This window comes from Indicator indicator, chromosome 23 (assembly GCF_027791375.1).
Source record: "Indicator indicator isolate 239-I01 chromosome 23, UM_Iind_1.1, whole genome shotgun sequence".
Lineage (NCBI taxonomy): Eukaryota > Metazoa > Chordata > Aves > Piciformes > Indicatoridae > Indicator > Indicator indicator.
In genome coordinates, this window is record NC_072032.1 from 17,734,217 (window position 1) to 17,756,154 (window position 21,938).

The 21,938-nt window shown below is 41.2% G+C and overlaps 2 protein-coding genes across 3 annotated transcripts in view; one reads left to right on the top strand and one right to left on the bottom strand.

Annotated features, from left to right (window-relative positions):
- The window catches only part of FBXL5 (F-box and leucine rich repeat protein 5), a 33,416-nt gene extending 16,752 nt beyond the window's left edge, over positions 1 to 16,664 (top strand). For both annotated transcript variants that reach the window (XM_054391392.1, XM_054391390.1), the window contains exons 5-11: positions 604 to 786; positions 3,267 to 3,392; positions 4,689 to 4,837; positions 5,036 to 5,118; positions 6,790 to 7,512; positions 10,047 to 10,195; positions 16,239 to 16,664. In XM_054391392.1, coding sequence (XP_054247367.1) covers positions 604 to 786; positions 3,267 to 3,392; positions 4,689 to 4,837; positions 5,036 to 5,118; positions 6,790 to 7,512; positions 10,047 to 10,195; positions 16,239 to 16,315 — 1,490 coding nt within the window. In that variant the 3' untranslated portion in view covers positions 16,316 to 16,664. The remainder of the gene's footprint in view (positions 1 to 603; positions 787 to 3,266; positions 3,393 to 4,688; positions 4,838 to 5,035; positions 5,119 to 6,789; positions 7,513 to 10,046; positions 10,196 to 16,238) is intronic.
- Positions 16,665 to 17,595: 931 nt separating this feature from the next.
- The window catches only part of CC2D2A (coiled-coil and C2 domain containing 2A), a 46,143-nt gene continuing 41,800 nt past the window's right edge, over positions 17,596 to 21,938 (bottom strand). The window contains exons 34-37 of the mRNA XM_054391566.1: positions 20,658 to 20,780; positions 20,016 to 20,074; positions 19,335 to 19,512; positions 17,596 to 18,371 (exon numbers count right to left, since the gene is read on the bottom strand). Coding sequence (XP_054247541.1) covers positions 18,183 to 18,371; positions 19,335 to 19,512; positions 20,016 to 20,074; positions 20,658 to 20,780 — 549 coding nt within the window. The 3' untranslated portion in view covers positions 17,596 to 18,182. The remainder of the gene's footprint in view (positions 18,372 to 19,334; positions 19,513 to 20,015; positions 20,075 to 20,657; positions 20,781 to 21,938) is intronic.

A 21,938-nucleotide genomic window follows, 5' to 3' on the forward strand; every position in this document is an offset into this window, starting at 1 on the left:
CTTAGTCTCTAACGTAGTATTTGATACTGATTTGCAGCCTGTCACCATTCAGAAGTTAAAATTAATTGTCCATGTTAGCAGCTAAAGCTACAAATAAAACATGAGACAGCTGCAAAGAGTTAAACATAGACTTGCTGTGTCCCAGTCAAGAGGTTGAGTGTTTTCAGTGGGTGTGGTGCCAGCTGGGGAGGTGTCCCGAGCTTGTAGTGTGTCCTGGGAAGGTGGCAAAGCAGGAATATATGTCATCTAGGACATAAGGCATTTTTTTAAAGCATTTTGCTTTCATCATGCTGTGGTCGAGGAGCAGCAGTTTACTTTTGTCCAGGGCTTTTTTTGACCCTTCTGGGTTCAGTTGGTAAAACTCAGCCTGCTGAGAAACCGCCAAACAGAAAACTGAGCTGTTCTTTTTTTGTTTGTTTTTAAGGTATTATTAAGCTCATTAAAGCCAAAGCAATATGTTTTCATCCTCAACTCTTGCCAAGAAATTGACTAAATCTTTTCAGATGCAGTTTTTGCATTACCCTAGTCAAGGTGTGGGTTCTGCCACTGTTGTTTAAAGCTGTGAGGTCGTGCTTCACTTAACACACACTTTCTGTGTTTCAGAAACTGAAGTAACAGGGCACACTACAAATATTACTAATCTTCCTCCTGAAGTAATGCTGACCATTTTCAGTTACCTTAACCCCCAAGAGTTATGTCAGTGTAGTCAAGTAAGCACTGAATGGTCGCAGCTGACTAAAACTGGATCTCTTTGGAAACATCTTTACCCTGTTCGCTGGGCTAGAGGTAAGTTAAAGTTAATTCTTCCTTCGAAAGCATTTCAATGATCAGAATTTCTGACTCTAAAGGAGAATGTTTTAGGGTAGACTGGTTTGTACCACGAGCCTGACAGTCAAGCATGCTGGAAAGCTGTACTCTTCTGGCAGAGACAGTGCCCTGAAACTTAGTTAAAGATTAGAAATCTTCCAAAAATGCTTTTGTCTTACAGAATTAAACTGAAAACTGCCTTGGTTGTAACTCATGAGTAGCTCTTGTGTACAGAATATTGATTAGTTGTACTGAGGTTTGTGTGAACACTAACAAGCATATTCACTAATAGAACATAGAACTTAATTATGAGTTACAATTCAAAATCCCTTAGATTTTAAATGCTGCTTTTACAACTTTATCACTAGCTGTAAAAGCATTTCATTAGGTTACCAGATAGAAATAAAATACATAGCTGCAGAATGGAAGTTCAAAACAAATGGAGTACTAACATTTCTTCACAATCTCTTTTTATATTCAGACTTCAAAGAGAACTGTATGAATGTTATTTTAGTATTGACTCTTTAGATAAATTATCTTAACTCCTACTGCAGAAAGGACTAAGTGCATTTTTGTAGTTTGTGTTCCTCAAAGGATCCTGTTAATTAAAATTGCTACCTATTGATAAGTATAACCTTTGTGAAAGTAACTGTTCAAATAGACAAAGTATTCTGTATTCCAATGAGACCAGTTACAAGTCATCAGATTGTATTCATAGCTTTTAATATTTGTTTTTGTACTTGTCCCCATCAATGTATTATACAGTCACTGGAGTATAGCATTGAAATCTTCACCATTGCTGCTGTGTCAGTGTAGTTGACTAAAAAGGAGACTGTGCTGTTTAATAAGCTATGTGTATGTGTTCTATGTGCCTTTAAGATTGTTTGTTTTCTCTCTTAAAAATATATAACTTAAATTTTGAGATGTGGAAAAGCTTCTTCCTGGACAGGCCTTTATGGGTTAGAAAAGTCTGTACAAGACAGAGATAGGAGTTAAATGACTTGGGTCTGAATTAATTTTTTTGGTTGGATAAATCTTACTGAAAATAATAGTTTGGTCCTTTCACTGCTAAAGACTTGAGTTGAGAGGTGTCAGAGTTAAGATTATTTCAGCTAAAACATACTTGTCTTGATTCAGTGCTGGGGCGGGGGGGAACCAACATGATTGGAAACTGCTTAAAATGACTTATTCTTAAACCTGGTTTTGGCACAAGCAGCTGATCTCATGATGTGCTGTCTGTACAGTTGTGCTCATAGCAGCACTCTAAACTGGGTGGAAGCTTCTCAGATGGGATTTACTTCCATAGCGGGGAAAGGGAAATAAAACTATAGGCTTAGTTAATTTCTTTCTTCTTCTAATTCAGGGAGGGTTTCTGAGGCTTTTTATGCATTTTAAAGATGGGAAGTGTTACTGAGAGATTTTGCTTCACAATTAGTTGACAATCAGGATTTCACTGTCACTGTGTAGCTCATATAAGTAACCTTGCTCCTTTAGATATTACTCAACAGGGATTGTTCTTGCTTTGAGGATAGTAGTGAGTTTGTAGAACTGGCTCCCCAGTTCAAGAGAGACAGGGACCTGCTGGAGAGAATCCAGTGGAGAGCCATAAGCATGGTTAGGGGACTTGAGCATCTCTCCTATGAAGAGAGCTATGGGGCTGGTTAGTCTTGAGAAGAGAAGGCTGAGAGGGGATCTGATCAATGTCTATAAATACCTGAGGGGTGGGAGTCAAGTGAAGAAGGCCAAGCTCTTTTGGCCTGCTTACACTGAGCCCAATGCTACAATAGACCCAAACTGGAAGTGAATCAATGCCTGTGCAGTAACCCTTGGGGAGAGGGGGTACCCTACCAGCTCAAATATCTATTCTGGTATTAATTTTTATCTAGATGTGCTAAAAAAAAAAACCAACTTATATTGATTTGAGTTTTATGTGTTACAAGTGAATGTTGTATAGCTATTGTAAATAGGATACTTCTGCATCTTGGCTGGAGTTGTCATGTGCAGTGGCTAAAAATAGGCTGATAAAATGCATCCTTGTGAGATTCCAGAGGAAAACAGGAATGTTTTAAACCAAGTATTATACTAAAAGTTGATGGTTAATTTATCTGCAAGAAAGAACTTCAGCAGCTACACAGTCCAAATACGCATAACTGCTTGTTAGTGTGGCAATCATCTTGGTCCCTGTCAAGAAAATAAGGACAACAGACAGGTCTCAGAATAGCCTAATAGCCTGTGAGTTTGGTAAAGGTACTGAAACTGCTCCAGGAATATTTTTAAAATAGAGCTCAAACAAGAATTGTGTCAAGGTTCAGTCCAACCTGATTTGAGATGAATGCAAAATTCATCTCTTTGTCAGGTCACAGTATACTGAGGAGTTACTGCTCTTCTCTGCAGTGATGAAGAGTTTGTCTTAACTTTTTTTTCCCCTTCTTTCTCTTTGGGGGCTGGGGCATGTGTAGGTGATTGGTACAGTGGTCCTGCAGCAGATCTTGAGACTGAACCTGATGAGGAATGGGTGAAAAATAGAAAAGATGAAAGTCGTGCTTTCCAAGAGTGGGATGAGGATGCTGACATAGATGAATCTGGTAGGTACATTCTGATTCGGGGATTTGGTTGTGTTTTTTGGTTGGTTGGGTTTCCTCTGAAGATAACATAGCTATAAAACAAATAACCATGTAAAATAGAGTATTTTCTGTAAAATCCATTTAAAATACAGATTTTCTCATAGTTGATACCAGTACATTAAGCTGAGGGAGAGTAGGTTTAGACTGGATCTTAGGAAGAAATTCTTCAGTACGAGGGTGGGGAGACTCTGGAATAGGTTGCTGAAGGAGGTTATGGATGTTCCCTTCCTGGAGGTGTTTAAGGCCAGATTGGATAAGGCCTTGGGCAACCAAAACTAGAAGCACCCCTGTCCATGGCAGAGGGGTTGGAGTAGGTAATCTCCGAGGTCCCATCCAACTTAAGCACTCTGATGATTCTATGATACTGTAGATTGAATGCTTACCTAAGACAAATAAACAGATAGTAAAAAAGAAGTTGGAAAGTTTTTGTTCAAGTTCCTGAGAAGTGTATTCTTTTTCCTCACCTTCATCTCATCCTGACTCCTAGCTGGTTTGGAAAAAGAGGGGGAAATATGGGGGGAGAAGCAGGCAGCTAGTTTCAATGAGCAAATGTGAGTCCAAGTAGAAGCATTATGGGGATGCATCTAGAGTTAGGAAGGAGGTAAAAGCTAGGCTTTATCTCTTCAGGATGTCTGGATGAACCATCTTGCATTCTAGGATTAATTTTAAATTTGTCTGAAGTATCACAGGATATGAAATGCCCTGTGAGATGGTATTTCAACATAAAAAGCAAGTCTGTGGAAACAGCTGCCCTAGACAAGCCCTGACCAGTACATAATCTGTTGTGAATTATCCTTTAATGATAGTTTTCTGTTAAGACTCTTACTCCAACGGCAAGTAAAAACAGTTAAACTTTTCAGGGCTTTCAGAAAGACAAAGTTTTTAAAGGTGAGACTCAAGTAGTATGCCAAGCTGTAAATCACCGGAAGTTTGATGCAGGGTACTCTCCGAATTACATGCCTTCACAGAATCACAGGATGTTAGGGGTTGGAAGGGACCTCGAAAGATCATCCAGTCCAACCCCCCTGCCAGAGCAGGAGCACCTAGAGCAGGTCATACAGGAACACATCCAGATGGGTCTTGAATATCTCCAGAGAGGGAGACTCCATAACCCCCCTGGGCAGCCTGTTCCAGTGTTCTGTCCAGTGTTCCTTGTTAACCTCTCCTTAGCTTCCTATTAACTTCTATGAGATGGCAAATACCAATTGTAAATGATTCAAAGCATGTTTTAAATCTTTGTTTGGTTTTCTATTGCAGAAGAAACAGCTGAAGATTCACTTGCCGTTACTGTAGCACAAATGGAAAAACGTTTACTTCATGGCTTAATTCATAATGTCCTCCCACATGTAGGCTCCTCAGTGAAGACATTAGTATTGGCCTACAGTTCTGCAGTATCTAGCAAAATGGTATGGAATTTGAAACTGCTATTTCATAGTTGTGGCTGTGCAGCCTCTAATTAATAACTGATGTGTTTGAATTCAAACACTTGGCTAGTGAAAACAAGTTGCAGTTCAAGAGAATGTTAATTCGTATGTTGTCTCTTGACACTGTGTACAGCCTTACTGGCTTCTGTCTTTACTGATTATTTTCCTTTCCTTCTCCAGGTTAGACAGATCTTGGAGCTTTGCCCCAACTTGGAACACTTGGATCTCACTCAAACTGATATTTCAGACTCTGCGTTTGAAAGGTTAGATAATTGTTGTTTCCTTTAAAAATAAAATAAAATAAATCTGTCTTTCAGAGGTGGGGAAAACGATTCAAACATGTTTTAGTCCATTGCTAAGAAAGGAGAAACGGAGAAATCACATTCAGGATTCACAAACAACTAAGAGCTAAATCAAGAGTCACAAATCAATAGCAAGTGAAGCAGGTGATTTTGTAATGGCTATATAAAAATGCTGTGTCTTGATTACTGAGTGTATATTGCCCACCAGTATGTAGCTATCCACAGCAACAGTTGTGTCCTGTTCTGGTGTTAACAACTTGAAATTGTCCATAGATTTTGTGGAGTCACTCAGATCTGGTAGTTCCCTTGGTCCAGTAGGGATGGTAGGGTTTGGAATGCTGCTGTTTGAGACCCTGATCAAATGGTAGGCAAAGCTCTAAGGCTTAGACTGGATATCTGAGTTTCATTGAAGCCTGTCATTGATGTGAGATTGTTGTTAGATGTCTTTCAGAAATCAATCTTTGTGAGCTTTTGTCAATCTCTAGATAGTTTGCCACACCTTTCCCACACACTATTCCCAGTTGTACCCCAATTACCCCAGTTTGTAACTCAGAAAACGAGCTTGGTTTGCTGTAAATGTAAGCAATCACGTATGGAAAGTAAATGGTAGTTAACTATGATTAAGTCAAGGTCACTTAGATCACCTATATACTTTTATAGCTAATAATGTAACCATTTGCTGTAGATTGGCTTTTTTACCTGAAATAGGAATCCAAGCTTGAAAGGGTGAGGTTTTATTAATATGATAAAGTCCAATTTCGTTACTAATCCTAATTACTTTATGGAGTAATTAATACTTTACACAGAATGTGTTTCAGGAACCAAGCAATTCTCTCTGAAAGAAATGTGCAATGACAGAAGGATACTTGATCTAAATACACTGATATTGCAAGCTTGAGAAATTCAGATACTAGAAATTATAACTATTAAAGTCCTTTGAAGTGACTCTTACATCTCAGGTGTAGTGGTGGTTTTGGGTGGGGGTGAAATCTACTAGTTAAGTAAACGTTTATTTTTCCAACCATTTGAGAAGTTAATTGATGTCTAGTTAAACTTAGATGGCTCTTTATGGATAATGCAGTTGTATTATCCACAACAGAAGCTGCTTTTTGAAATTAATGTCACATGGACTAGGTGTTTACAGTCTGATCTATTAAAAATTTGGACTTTTAAGTCTCAGTATATGGAAAAAATACAGGTTGTTGCTGATTCATGAGTCATTTTACGTATCTTCAGGCATGATTTTTCTAGGCATATATAGCATCATAGGGGTCTCTTCCAACTGAAACAGTTCTAAGATCGTAAGTCCAACCACCAGCCCAATACCATCATAGCCACTAAACCAGGTCCCAGAGTGCCATGTCCACATGCCCTCTTGATGGTGACTTCATCACCTCCCTGGGCAGCCTGTTCCAATGCCTGACCATTCTAGGAAAGAAATTATTCCTAATCTCCAACCTAACCAGCACTTAGAGTATAAAATTTAACCTGTCTGGGGTCTTTCGTTTAAACATTCTGTGACTTACTGTGGTTTACTTGTGATATGTTTGTCTGTATGTTTAGCCTTAACACCTGCTTCTGAACAAAAATTAGAGAGTCAACCAACCAAAGCACTTTTTTCTTTGATTTCAGTTGGTCTTCAGTTGGTTATTGTCAAAATCTACGCCACCTTGATCTGTCTGGGTGTGAAAAAATCACCGATGTGGCTGTAGAGAGGATTTCCAGAGCACTGGGGATCGTATCGACTCACCACACCAGAGGGCTTCTGAAAAGCTGCAGAAACAGGAATGCCAAGACTTTGTGGAAAAACAGAGAGATCGCTCTGCAGTTCAACAAAAAGTATAGTTGTTTGCATGAAATCAGCAATGAAAGCCTCATTGAGGGGGGAGATGGAGAGCAGCATTGGACTAAACCTGTCAGCTCAGAAAACTTCAATTCTGCTTATGTGTGGATGCTAGATGCTGATGATTTAGCAGACATTGAAGATGCTGCAGAGTGGAGACACAGAAACGTTGAAGGATTTTGTCTTATGGAACCAACATCCCATGTTAGTTGTTCTGCATCATGCTACAGTAGAGACATTTATGGATTAAGGACTAGAGGGTGGCAGCGGCACTGTGCTTCTACTGACTTGATTTACTGCGGTCACTCATTTTGTTGTGCTGGGACAGCACTAAGAACTATTCAAGCACTTCCAGAGTCCTCTGTACTGTGTCAGAAACCACCAAGGACTAAGCAGTCAGAGAAAAAAGACTTGACATACTCTGGGAGGAAAAACACAGATGAAGAGGCCGCACGAGTTCTTCAGTTTCTCAGTCTGTCTGGGTGTTACCAGATCACAGACCATGCTCTCAGGTGAGGAGACATTTTCCAGCTACTTTGCTGCCGCATGGTTTTTCTAAATTTGTTTGTCAGGTCATTCTGAGGTGCATCTGCCTAGTTCTATTAGAAACACTTCCACTGAAGAAACTCTGGGAATTCTTAAGGGTCTTTGCATCTTAAAATGTGTATAATACCAGGCTTAAACTTTGTTGTTAGGAAGCTGTGTTGATTCACTGATTTTTATCATTATCCTTGCCAGTGTTCTTGAAACTGTAAAACTGGAGTAACATCTCATTTAACCTGTCTGCGCAGTGACATAATTTATGGACAGGCTGGATCAGTGGGCTGAGGCCACCTGTGTGAGGTTCAACAAGTCCAACTGCTGTGTCCTGTGCTTCAGTCACAACACCACCCGGCAACACTACAGGGTTGGGAAGGAGTGGCTGGGAAGCTGTCCAGTAGAAAAGGACCTGGGGGTGTTGGGTGACAGCCATCTGAACGTGAGCCTGGAATACTGTGTGCACTTTTGAGCCCTTTGCTACAAGAAAGATGTTGAGGTGCTGATCTGTGCCCAAAGAAGGGCAACAAACCTGGTCAGAGGTCTAGACCACAAGCCTTATGAGGAGCAGCTGAGGGAACTGGGGTTTTTTAGTCTGGAAAGAGTCTGAGGAGAGACCTCATTGCCCTCTACAGCTACCTGAAAGGAAGGTGTAGTGAAGTGGAGATCAGTTTCTTAGTTTCTTCTCCTGGGTAACAAGCTATAGGACAAGATAAAATGGCCTCAAGTTGCACCAGGGGAGATTTAGATTGGATATTGGGAAAAATGTCTTCACTGAACAGGGGCACTGGAACAGGCTGTTCCGGGAAGTGGTTGAGTCACTGTCCATAGGGGTATTTAAAAGCTCTGTAGGTGTGGTGCTTAGTGTCATGGTTTAGTGGTGGACTTGGCAGTGTTAGGTTTGTGGTTGGATTTGGTCTTTAGTGTCTTTTCCAACCTGTGATAATTGTTATGTGTGCAGAACATTGTGTTAAATATGAATTCATGTAACAATTAAAGGAGGAGAAAAAATAGTTGAATAGTGAGATGGCTTCAAGAGTTACAACATTCCCTGTATGGTATTTGCCATTGATGTTTCATATTGTGTTGGAAAAATGTAGTTACTGCTTCACAATGGACATGGGATGAGGCTGAAGTACTTGAAGCCAGCTGCTCAGGTGTGCTGCAGCACTTAGAGCTAATTAAAGCTTCCTGGAGAGGGCACATTTCATGCCTACCTGTACTGTGTGCTGTAGTCAACTGAGAAATACTATAAGGCAGTGCTGGCACTTATTTGTCTCTAGAGACTTCACCCTCACCTATCTGCAGAAGTACCAGCTGTTCTTCTGCCACTTACTGTGTCACTCAGCTGTGCTTTGTGTTTGAGCTTGTTGCTATTCCAGTGCTGGAGTGGATGGGTACTGCTGAGTTTCATTAAGTGCTGATTAGGTCATGCCGTGTGTAATGTGCATGCTACTGGTCTGGTTTTTCATGATTCTGGAGTCTAGGACCAAAAGGGAGATTCAGTTATTGAGTCATGGGCAGGGTCTAGTTGTGGTGCCAGTTTCTCATAGGTGCTTTTTAGGTTCAAGACAGTATTTAGAAACTGAGACCATGCTGCAGCAAATGCTTCTTGCGCTCATCAGGATAGTGTGAGTCCCTGAGGAGGCAGAGTGAAAGCTCCTAACACAAACGCTTGTCAGTTCACTTCATAGAAAAGCTGTGAACTGATAGCTGGTTCTGTGGTCAACGTTTCTACCAGGAGTACAGTGATGCTCTGAAGGCATTTTCACTTTTATGTCCTGGCTTGAATTTGCAGCTTGGTGCTTCAAGCTTGATGCTTTTTTGAGGTGGGTGAGCTTCTTTGTGATTGACCTTGTGCTGGCTGCCCTGCGAGCTTGCAAAGCAAGCAGACTGACATGGAGTGATTGCTCAGGAGGGGCACAGTCATCAGGCTGTTGAATCAGCAGAGCAAAAATGGAGAATTGCACTTGGACAATAAGATGTTGTGTTGGCAGAGAGAGGCTCTACTGCCAGTCCTAGGGAAATGCAGATTTGGATTTCAGAATAGTTTTAGCCTAAACAATGTGAGACAGCCAAACTTTTGGAAATGCAAAGCACCGAACCTGGGAAGGTGTTGCGTTCAGGTTGGGTTGAGGAATAAATACTACCTTGGCAGAGTTGCCAAAATCAGGGGTGTTTTGGAGGAGAACATCTTAGTAGTCCTTTGAAATACTTAATTATCTCTGGAGTCATTCATAAGCAAAGTGATTTAGCTTCTGTCTGTCAGCAAGAGTTGTTAGTTTTTGTAGAAATCAGTTTTCGAGTCTGTTGTGCAGCTTTGGGGGTGGTCCCCTTTACAGGGTCTGAAACCGCCCATATTTAAAGCAATGTAGTTTATTTATTAGATTATGTGGATGTTTGGTTTTTGTGATGAGATGCAATGAAGTCTGTGCATTGGTGACCTCCTGGAGTACCAGGCAGTCTGGCACTGTGCAGGACTCAACTCCTCTCTTCTGTCTGTTAACAGGGCATTGACTCTGGGAGGAGGACTGCCACATTTGGAACACCTGAACCTCTCGGGTTGTCTCACTGTAACTGGTGCAGGCCTGCAGGAGTTAGTTTCTGCATGTCCTTCTCTGAAAGATGAACACTTTTACTACTGTGACAACATCAATGGTAATGTCTTTTAACAAAGATGTGATGCTTTCCTTGGGAGCAATGCTTGTTTGGTTTAGGGACACTTCTAAAACAACAGAGAACCACTGTGTTTCTTGCCTATATAGCACTGAGTTTCAACAGATTAATCATGAAATATCAATTAAGTCAGCTTTTCCTCATTTATTCTTTAGGTTTTTTTTCCTCGACCCTGATTCCGTATAACCTTGAAAAGCATTTTTACTCCTACCTGTCTTATACTTTGCTTTAGCATAAGTAGTAGGGCTAGAAAGTAAGACTCCGTACAGCTAGCAGACACTGGCTCTCTTCGTATCTTCCCTGTAAACCATGTAGCGGTATGTTTTCTTCATGATCGTAACTTCAGACAGGGGCTCCATTAGGTTGGTACCAAAGTGAGTGGTGTTAGGAAAGGAATGACTTGTGTTCTGCTTGCAAACCTCCTCCTATTTTGCAGTATAGGATATTTGTGATCCTCCCATCTTGTACTTTAGTTTTTCTGGTTTTACTTGAGTCAGTAACTTAGAGATGGATCTAAGAGGAAGGATCTGGATAAATGCATAAAATATGTTTATGGTGCAAATTTTTGCAGTGTTTACCGCACTGGAATTCAGTCTGCTAGGTCCAGTAAGTATTCATAGCATGGGAGATGGGAACCATGGTGAGATTTGTATTCCATGTGTGAATTTAAAACAGGTAAGTGCAACAGAAGAGAGGGGAAAAGGAGGATAATAATAGAGTTCACAGGATTATAAGAGCTAATTGTGTGTGAAACAAAATTATATTCCCTGGTAGTTCATGGTGTTCAGCTCAATAATTTGAATCTCTGTTGAGATGCAGGCACAGCAAGGGTACAGGATGCCAGAGCTTTGGTATTACAAGTAAATCTGTATTGACAGTAGGTATTCAATCCATTGTAACTGATAGAAGATGATGCACTTGGATCGAATCCTAATATTAGAAGTGAAAATATTAAATAATAGTTTGCTTCCATAATTACCCATCTTTGGATAGTAAAGATACCACTTTGTTGTCCATTGATTGATAAGAGGTTTATTGTCACCTACAGCCTATTTTCAGAATTATTTTTTTTTCTATAAATACTGAGCCTAAGGGAGCCTCCTTACACACAGCTTCTCTGTATTTTGGAAGGTGTGTTTGCAGTTTTCAGCTGTTCAGTGTGAGTGCTGGACTAACCACAGCTGCTCACTGCAACCAAAGGTAGAGCAGCTATGGCTAGACAGACTTAGTTGGGCCTGAATCAGAGAGTGCTGTTGCACAGCAGTAATATGATGCAGTTTTTGTGAGCAGACCTCCAAATTTATTTTCTGTTGGTATGACTTCAGTTCTTGGTTTGTATACTCATGTTTAGGATCCCTAGCTATGTTTGGCTTAATGCTGGAGATTTGGAGTTAGCCCTCAGGTCCATCTGAAAACAAGTCTGTCAGTGACATCCCTAAACTTGCTGGGTTTGTTTAATGTCTAAAATATACCTGGTTGTAGCTCACACCAAACTGAGTAAGAATTTAATGTCTGAGTTATCTCTTGCCACTTAGAAGTGTCCAGCTGTGGTCAGTCTCCTTACTGTATTCTCAGTTTTAAAACCTGGAGTGCTGTTAGCTTCAGGATAAGAAAAATGGAGCTCCCTAATTTCTGCAGCAGAAGCTTTTTGCAGCTCTGAAGGATGATTCAGTTTCTAGAGTTTTTTAATTATGTATTCCTCAGGTGCTGTAATTAAGGAGAGAAAGCGTTAATGAAATAGTTCTGGTGATTCTGATGATCCACTCTTCTTCTGGCATTAAAAGTTCATTGGTCATAGTTTAATCTGTCTGACAGAAGTGAGTGAAGGCTTTCCAAGTACTGGTCAGATTTATGGACTCCTGTGTGCAAACTCACATGGGAGGGACTTCTAAGAGTTTGATCTCTTAAGACCTACAGATAACCAAGGTGCTCTCGTTGGGCTCTTAAGTGTAGCTTTACCAAGGGCTGACAGAGAGCAGAACTTAGTCAACTAAGATTTGAATTTAATTTTTTTTTTAACCTAATGCTTAATTTGATCACTTTTTAGGCCATTCCCTTGTGTATTACTTTTGCTACGCTACCATCAAACACAGTATGTGCTGTTGATGATGGAGCCTCTCACTGGTGGTGGCAGCTGTGAAAAAAAACTGTCTTCCCTTCCCTCCCTTACTCTTCCTTACTGCCTTCCTGTGGCCAGCATTAGTCTTTGTATGGCCACTTAGTAAACCGAGTCAAGAACCAGTGTACCTCAGTCTCCCCCCACACTTCTAGATGAGTCAGGGATCCATCTTGCGTCAGACCACATGAATCACACAGTTAATGCTCCTTTCTCACACTGCATCACATGTTCATCTGCACTTTATTTGAAGACACTGAGAGCTGTTCATTGTGAGTAAAGAGACCTCTGTTCTGGGTCCCCTGAAGCATCAGATGTGCATGTAAAGAGCATTACTGTAATCCAGTTTAGAGGTAACTGAAGCAGTAACATAGACTGGCAGGTTAGATGAGAATCTGATTAACTTTGCTTTCCCAAGTGAACTCAGTCCAAACCACCTTTAATTTAGGCACCTCACTGCTAGCAGTGAAGTTTTCATGGTCAGCAGAAAGAGGAGAGCACCTGTCTGGGAGTGATTCAGCTCCTCGGTAAGGTCTGAAGTGACCACCTCACTCCCTCAACCACATCAACAGAACTGTGCACAGTCACCAGATTGCTTAACCTGGTACATCAATGAGGTGAGATGAAGTGCAGACCTCATATATAGAGTCCAAAAGAAACAAGATTTAAACAGACATCGTTTGAAAACAAAGTCCAGTCTGAATGAGGTCAGTAGCAAAGGCTGGAAAAATGAGAGATAAATGCCAGAGAGTTGTAGCCAAAAGGCAGTTGGAGTAAATAAAATCTTGGGAAACAAAGCCAGTCTCTGTGGCTATCAAAAGCAAAGGCATTTGAACTTTGTTGCTTGTATCACATGTAAAAAGAATAAGCTAAGGAGGGCCAGGTCATCTACAGAGCAGGAAAAGGACCTGTGATAGAGGACATGAGCTGGTCTGTCAAAACAAATGAAATGAGTCCTAACCAAATAGCCTTACTGTTGAAACAACCATTAAGGACACTTACTACCTCGTTGTAATAAGAGCATAAAATACCCTCCAAATTTGGGGAATTGGCAAGAAAGAAGATAGGGTGGCAGATTTGAGATGTGGTTTGAACCCTGAATATTTAGTTTCATCAAAGTTCTTTATCAGGAAGGTTGATAATCATATGAGGGTTAGATACAGGACAAGAAATACAGCACAGGAAGGAGGGTGAATTTTTGCTGTGATGTGGTTAATACCATTTGTAACTCAGTGCTCAGTAAATTAGCAAGTCAACCTATTCACGTCATTATCTGAAAAGTTTACTTACAAGTTTGTAAGTTTGTGAGAGTTTAAGTTGCTGTAAGACTGGTGTGAATTTTAAATTGGGATGTGACATCTCTCTCCCTGTTTCACCCCCCCTTGCCCTCTTCCCCCTTCTCTGCTGTCATCAGTCTCATGCAGCATGTCCATTGCTGTTGTGGGGTAAGAAGTACACACAGTAACCTCCAAGGTCTTGAGTGCTGAGCTGCTTGAAGCAATGATGCTTATGCTGAAGATTTCCAGGACTTGTATGTATGAGCTTCAGTATAGCTGTGTGGTTCTGTGTCTACGTGACTGGGGGTAATCAAACTGTGACTGCATGAAACCGAGATCAGAGTGGGCAGATGCAGGGGGTGGGGGACATGCTAATTCTGAGATCTTTCCTGTTTGCAGCAGCAGCCAAAAAAAGCCACCATTATGCTTCAGGGTGTTGAGGACAAGACAGAGGGCCTTGCTGCATGGCCCTGGAAGCCTTGGGACATTCACTTTTGGAGGACTGCATGTGGATTTGGTGTCCCCCTACTGAGGAGTGTTTGTAATAGAGTTACTGAAGATACAGAAGAGGTCTGCTGAGAGAGTTAGGGAACTGAGCAGGTGTTTTGCAAAGAGACACTCAAAAGACTGGAGTGTTTCAGTTTGGGAATGAGAAGATTCAAAGGGAGATGGCTGCTTACAGAATCAGGAAAGAGTAGATGAGGTGAATGTGCAGCAGTAGCTCTCCAAATTCTGCAGTGATGGAGCTCAGTGACTGTAGATGAAGTGGGTAGGCGATTCATTTAAAGCAGGTAGCAAAATGTAAGTGAACCTCTGCAACTTGGTCCAGTGGGGAATTGTGGAAGCAGTTAGTATCAGCAGGTTTAAAAAGAGGTTAAACAAATGTGTGCACAACTGAGCCATAAACAAATACTACAGGGAATGGACTTCAGGGGCCCTGCTACAGCACTCAGGGATGCTGGGAAGCCATCAAAGGAATGCACAGTAGGCTTATGTCATCTCTTCAGGCAACACTTGCTGTTGGCAGTGATGAGAAGGCAGTGTCAGGTGGACCATTGGTCAGACCTAGAGGGGCAGATTTTTATGTTCCATTTATCATCATGAGGAATAACATTCTTTAAAATGAGGAAGAAAAGGATGGAGAGCAGTAATGAAATACTGAGTGGTGTGCTGTGCCTTGGGATGCTGTGGTTCTGTTCCCTTTGTCAACAAGCATTTTACTAGACACATGACAGTTGCTTGAAAATTTCCCTGCTGCACTGCTTAGCTGTGGCACTGATGAGGAAGGTCAGCTTCAACCTGGAAAATGCTGCTGCACAGAACATGCTTTGCTGAACCAGCTGTTCAGAATCACCGAGTCTCCTTTTTAAAGGACTTAGGAAGAAACTTTCAAACAAGCTCATAAGTGACTCGGAGGACCAAAATTTAGTTCAGGTGAATAAAAAGAAAAGGAAAATGAGCCAACTGACAAACGAGAAGTTCACTGCTTTGCATACCGTAACCATTGTCCTTCATTAGAGCCTCAGGTTTGTTTTATTCAGTCTCATGCATGTTAACTTAATTACATTGTAGAATGTTGCTCATCAGTGTGTGGCATGAAGCAGAAAGCTGACTTCCAGACACCAGATTCTTGGAAATTAATTGAATTTATGATTTTTAAATTATTGTTCAAGGGGAAAAAAGACAAGCCAGACATAATGTGCCTGAGTTAATTACATGATTTTGATGGTCTTTTCTAAATGTATTAAAAACACCTTAAATATTCTTTGGTTTGTCTTAAATACAAAGAGTGGGGCAAATTTGGGTGGTCCTGGTTAGGGCTTTACCAACTGGTTTTAGTAAACCCAGCAACCCGCAACCCGCTTCCAGTTTATGTTGGGTGTCAGAGTTGAGCCAACCTGAATGTAAATGTGTCTCTAAACCAGGTTGCAGGATATAAAATCCTGTAATAAATGTAATAGTTTTTTATCTCATGATTACTATAGCATTTCAAATTAAAGTGATAACAAAAGTAAAGGCAAGTGGAGGAGGGTAGAATGACAGCACTGGTTTGTGCTGTCTGTGCTTGCAACTTTCTTTTTGAATGGTCAGTTGTTAGCCTCAATGATTTTTCTCTTAATTTTTGACTTTCCAGTCAGAGTGTGTAAGTTGCAGCCAACCATGAAGTGTCCGTGGAGGAAAAAAAACCCTTTCAGACTAAAAAAAACTCTGTTTCCATTCCAGTAGAAAATTTTGGAGATTACAGTCTCTTTGGTAATGCCATGAGGCCATCACCCGAATGTAAAAAATGGGAGTTAAATATGCACTGTGAAAATACTCAATTCTGAGAGCTAGCTGTGAGAGCATGCTGAAACTTCCTCTTCCTAGTGTTGCTCATCATGCATCTGTGTCCTGTTTGAATGTGTGATCTTTATGGGACTAAGCTAGCAGAGCAAAAATCTTCTGCAAAGTAGCTGTTTCAAGTGAGATTTTTATACTGTGATAGTACTGGCACTGTTTCAGACTTTACATGCTGAATGGAGCTTAGTATATTGGAGAAAGGGAGGCATTTTCTGAATGCCCAGGCTATAAGACCTCTGCACCTAAATAAATGGCCTTCTCTTCTTTTCACATCTGTTCTGTTTTTGTGCAGGTCCTCATGCTGAAACTGCCAGTGGATGCCAGAACTTGCAGTGTGGTTTTCGGGCCTGCTGCCGCTCTGGCGAGTGAGCGCTGACTCCTGCCCTTTCAGTCTACTTCATTTAGCTGAGCAGGCTTCCTCTCATGCACTTTACTTACAGTCTGCATCTTGTGTTAACAGTCCGTGGAGTGAGATTTGTTATACTAGCCTGACCTTGCCCACAACCTCCAGCTCTTAATTCTGAGTGTCCTGTACAGTGTTGTAACAATCTCACAACCTCCTTTGGTTTAAAGGGTGTTGGGTTTTCTTTTACTTAATTTGGGGAAGATGGGAAAACGTTTAGATTTTTTTTTGTTTGTTTGTGGTTTGTTTTTTTTAATGTCACTTCTAAGTTTGGCACTTAAATATACTTCACTGGATTATTTTATGTTAAGTGAATGTTGGTTGTTTTTTTTTTTTTATTATTTTGAAACCATAAGTAGAATATAAAGCTCTGCAGAGAATTTGAAATGTATTGTTTGCATTTGCGTAACAATTGTACATCTTTAGGAGCCTTGGTTTCCTGCCCCCCCTTCCCTCTCATCCTGAAGTCATTCTTTTTATTGCAAAATTAGGGAAATTCCTACCTTCCTTTTGCATTTAGTTTTGTATTTGGGCTTGAATGACATAAATAAAACATTCCCACCACTAAACGTGGCTGTAGCCTTTGAACATCTGAGATGTAATATGGAGATGTATCATGTTGGTAGGCTGCAGAGTTTGTGTGGGTGGACGTTGTGAGGGGCAGAGCTGTGAACCTTGTGGTGGCTGGGAAGGTGCTGATGGAGGTCCTTTTCCTCCATGCTGCAAGGTGCCATTTTCTGTGCACAGTGGTAGAGACACAGCTGAGGACTGCAGATATTACTGTTTGTTTGTTTTATACCACGTTTCTTCTTCACCCCTTTCTGAGGGGAAGTTAGAATAAATGTGGGAGATGGCATCAGTGTTGTTCAGCAAAGCATTGTGTGTTGACAACGCAGCTACTCTTTTTCTCTGAAGGTTTATAGAGGGGAACCTGTGACAGCAACCCCAGCCTCTAAGCCAAAGCTTTTGTGTCTAATAAGATTGGTCTCTTAACTGAGGAAGCATGGCCATCAGAACATAACAAAGCTCATCCCACTATCATTTTCACTTGAATTTGATTAGAAAGGTTAACTGCAGAAGAGGATATAGATTGCACTCAGGTGTAGGAGTTAGCAGCACTACTTCTTGACTAATAAGCAAGTCTGGATAATTTTTTACTAGGCTATCTTGCAGATAAGGATTTTGTACTCCAAAGTAATTTAATCAACTTCTTGTGTAAAACGAATGAGCTTCCACTTCAGTTTTGCTAAAAATATTTATTAAACTGCTTCTGACCTCTAAAGAAAATGTTGTCTTGCACCTCTAATTATACAAAAACATTAAATATGAAGCAGCCTCTTAAAAACTGAAGTATGGCCTTCACTGATGGTTCTTTGGTGCTTGAAATTAATTCAGGTACTGAAGACTCTTAAACTATTTGTTTTTGCCATGGTCTTCAAGGCACAATTCCAGAAACCAAGTGTCACCTGAAAATAAGGTGGCTGAAGTCCACCATTTTATGCTGCAATGTCACTACATGCGGACATGTGTAATGCTTTTAAGAGTATGATGTCCCACTGGGAGCTATAAAATACTGTGTAAAAATCAGGTATTAGTACTGGAATTTAAGTTAAACTGTCAGTCTCTTCCTGAGCAGTTACAAGTGGTCTCTCAGTGGTTTTAGGGTGAATACCGCTCGTGTTTGCAGCTACTAAACACCAGGTCCTCATTCAACTTTTACAATGCTGATTTGAGCTATCCCAAGTAGTGTGAGAAATCTTTTACACTTCTCCCTGCCTAAGTAAATTCCCTGAGCCATCCTGCCTGGTCTGTCCCGGGCTGTACATGCAGGTGTTACCTGTTTCGCACAAGTGAGGCAACATAAATCCAGACTGAGAGAACGCTCTGTGGGTAAGCGTGAACGTACACAGCCAGGGCAAATTCAGCACTGGCAACATCAATGGTGTGAACCCCTGTGCTGTGCACAGCTTCTACTAAAGGTCTGACTTCAGAAAATGGCATATGAATAGGAAATCCAGAGATCTGGGGGAAGGAAAGAGGGAAAGACACATAAGCTAAGAAGAAAAGGTAAAAGCACCTGAATAAATGCATGGCTTTAAAATTCCATTTTACGGGGTGTGGCAATTTATCTTTCCTGTTGCTGTCCTGAGGAGATGCAATAAAAAAGCCTGCTTTGTATTTTGATAGTATACCCCTCTTCCATGTACTCCAGGCAAGCTTCTGACATTTTTCCTCTTCATGTTGAATTTAACCCAGACTGGAGCTGTTTAGAAATCCACTAGAATCAAGTTACAGCAGTGAACACATACAGCGTAACTTTGCTGTCTCTTCACTGGTTTTAGTCCATTGTATTCTATCTGCACTGGCTGGGGGATTTGAGATGGCAGACTTCTCCTGCCCATCATATCTTTCAGGTCCAACAGGAACTGAAACAGTTTGCTGTGTGCAGTACTGTCACGCCCTGTCTTGCGTGAAGAGCAGAACCACCTAACTTTCAGAAGAGCCTGAAAGAAGCCTGCATGGCTATACCAGTGGCTGCAGAGAATACTGAAGTAAATATCCTGTCTTTAAAGGGTGAAGAGTAGAAAACTGAATCATCTTCTTGTACCTGTCATTAGGCTCTGTAGCACTACTCAGCACTAGTGTCAGGTTATTACTGACCAGCCTTAAGGGTTAATGCAACAGAGTTAAAAATCCAGTGCCAGGAGACTACACTTGTATTACTGCTGTACCACAACAGTCACTGCCTCCAATACATAAATACAAGAAAGTGCAGCCAATTTATCTTTACATGCAACAAAGTTTTTCTTTTCAGCATCTACAAAGGAAACAGATCATCACTCCTTCACTCTGCAACTAACCTATGCTTTTACACCTAAACTAAGCAAATAAATAGCACAGGACACACTTCTGTACAAGTGAGCAGTGATACTGAATCCTCAAGATTTAGATCCCTATTTTTATGCATAAGTCATGCAACTCTACCTTGTAATCTCCTAGCTGCTTTTGCAGCTCTGCCTGATGGTCTTCTTCAACATCTTTGCCTTGTTTTTGTTCCAGGAGTGGCAAAAAGTTACGCAGGGTCGAAGTACAGTATCTGTTCCAACGAGTTAGGTGCCTTGGTCTCCATTCTATAATCTTATCTTTTAATATTTTTTCAATCCTGCAATAAAATGAACTGATAGTTACCATTCCAGTATTTATTTACCGGTCCTCTGAACTGATTGCCCTTGACACACTTAGTACAGATTATGGGGAAGACAACAGACCTCTGTTACAGGTACTGCTACCTGATAACAGAATGTTAGGGGTTGGAAGAGATCATAAAAGCACAGAAAGGCCAGGCCAGAATAGCTGCATATTCTGTAACAGAATGGGAGGCCAAGGACTTAACCTTTTTACTTTACACCCTCACCTCTCCTCCCTCCACAGGACTTTGTTAGTAACTGTACAGCAGTGATCAATTTATTCTGGCAAGCTGTTAAACAAAAGAATTTTACAAAGCTCTGTGAACTACAGCTTCTGATTTGTGATTTTTTTTTGGTGATGGTGTGGGTTTTTTTTATTATTCAGGCCATTCCCAATTTCTAGGCAGGTTTGCAGGTCACAGCTATAAATCCCCTCCAGTGATCATCACTGACAGCATTTGGGTTGAGATAGAGTTACCTGCCCTGAAGTTCCACCGCTGCAGCCTTGTCTGAGCGCTGATAAACTAATTCTTCAGGCTAGCAGTAAATGAAACAAACATTAACAGGAGCAGTCTCTTCTAGCTGTTCAACAGTGTAACTTCAGCAGCTACTGCCTGGGTGGTACTTAGAGGAGTTCACTGTTACTTAGTGGAGACATGATTTAAAAAAAAAAAAAAAAGGCAGGAATAGACAAAGTACTTGGTTTTATACAGAATGAATGCACAGGTATTGTCCTGTGACTATCCCTGTAAGATCTCAGGACCACAGTGAAGTAAATGGGACTGATCCTTAACACAAACATAGCAACAGTGGCTTGGTGTGCTAAAGAAAATGTCCTGGCATGATTTCTGGCTGTAGCCACAGCCTTAGTGAACAAACAGGGACTTCTCTACAGGTTCTCAAAGGTAGAAGCAGTTGAAGTTTACTGGGAAAAAACAACCAGCATTCCATACAAACATCTATTTAATGTTTTTAAGGCGTGCCTGCACAAATCCTTTAAAAACCCAGTGCTACTCCGTAAGTACACCGAACCCCAGAAGCCCAAAGAACTTAGTATCTGCTTCTTTATACCACGTCTATGATTTCCCACAACCTCAAATTAAGCTAGGCCCATTAATACCTGAATGCTGGAGAGACCAGGATATGGCAAGCTTCTTGAAAAGAAAGACTTCCAAAGTTTGGGTTTGCTGGTATCAAAAGTTATCCTTGCTGGGGAATCATATTCTTGCATATTAAACCAAATCTGCAAGAAAGCAAGTTCAGTTTAACTTTTAGCTACCATGATCACTAAACTACATCCTGAAGCACCACATCTAGAAGTTTCTCAGACACCTACAGGGATGGTGACTCCACCACCTCCCTGGGCAGCCTGTTCCAATGCCTCACTACTCAGAGTGAAGAAGCTTTTCCCAAAGTCCTGTCTAAATTACAGAGCACATTCCACCTACAATGGCAAGGCAGTCCTATATAATCCTGACCCCATACAGCAGTTACCAGTATGAGCTCATACAAGCAAAGCAGTATGTTATGGTCACACTGACGTGCAGCTTTTGCATGCTCACATCAAAAGGGATGGTGCTGGTCTGTCATGTCTTGTCCTGCTAAGGGCTGCAACCCATGTATCAACAGAATGACTGTCTGCAGCTGGCATATCTTCCTGCTGCATCTCTACCATCACATCAGCAACTCATGGTCCTGGGTCACAGTATACTACAGAGTTTCTTCCTCTGTCCTCAGCTGCATTCCCACCCCTCTGGTTTGCTGTGCAAGCCTGCTGATGGGATTCTTCCAATGGCCCAGCACAGTGCAGCTGTGGCTATGGTGCCTGGTTCTCTGCTGCACCCCAGCACCATTGCTGTTTCAAGCTTATGATGCAGAATGTAAATAAGACATTGCAGACAGCTCCTGTGTATATTTTGTCATTGAGAGGGATCCCATGTCTTCCACTCCTTTCTTGATGTTCAGTTTGGTCTGTGTTTGAGCCGAGTCTGAGACCTAAAAGCACTCTAAGCTTCTTGTTCAAAAGAACCTGTAAAAAACTACTACTAAGGCTGCAACACATACCAACAATTAATATATCAATGTACTAATTAACATGTAACTTTTTATAGGTGATGATTCCGTGAGCAGCCTCTGTGACACAACATAGCTGTTTCTTCCCTGGTTAGAGATGAAGTGGTGTTGCTCTGCTGACAGCACACCTGCTTAGTCACATGTACACTGCCATTAGTTGCTTTGAAAGATGCTGAAGTAATGCAGTTCAAGGTTAGCTGATTAGGCTGCCAGCACTGATGTCCCAGGAGATCAGAACCCAAAACTTAAACTATGTGACACCTCACGTGACTTCTCTGGGTATAACAGAGGAAATAAAAGCAAATGCTTGCCATACTTTGGTGCACAA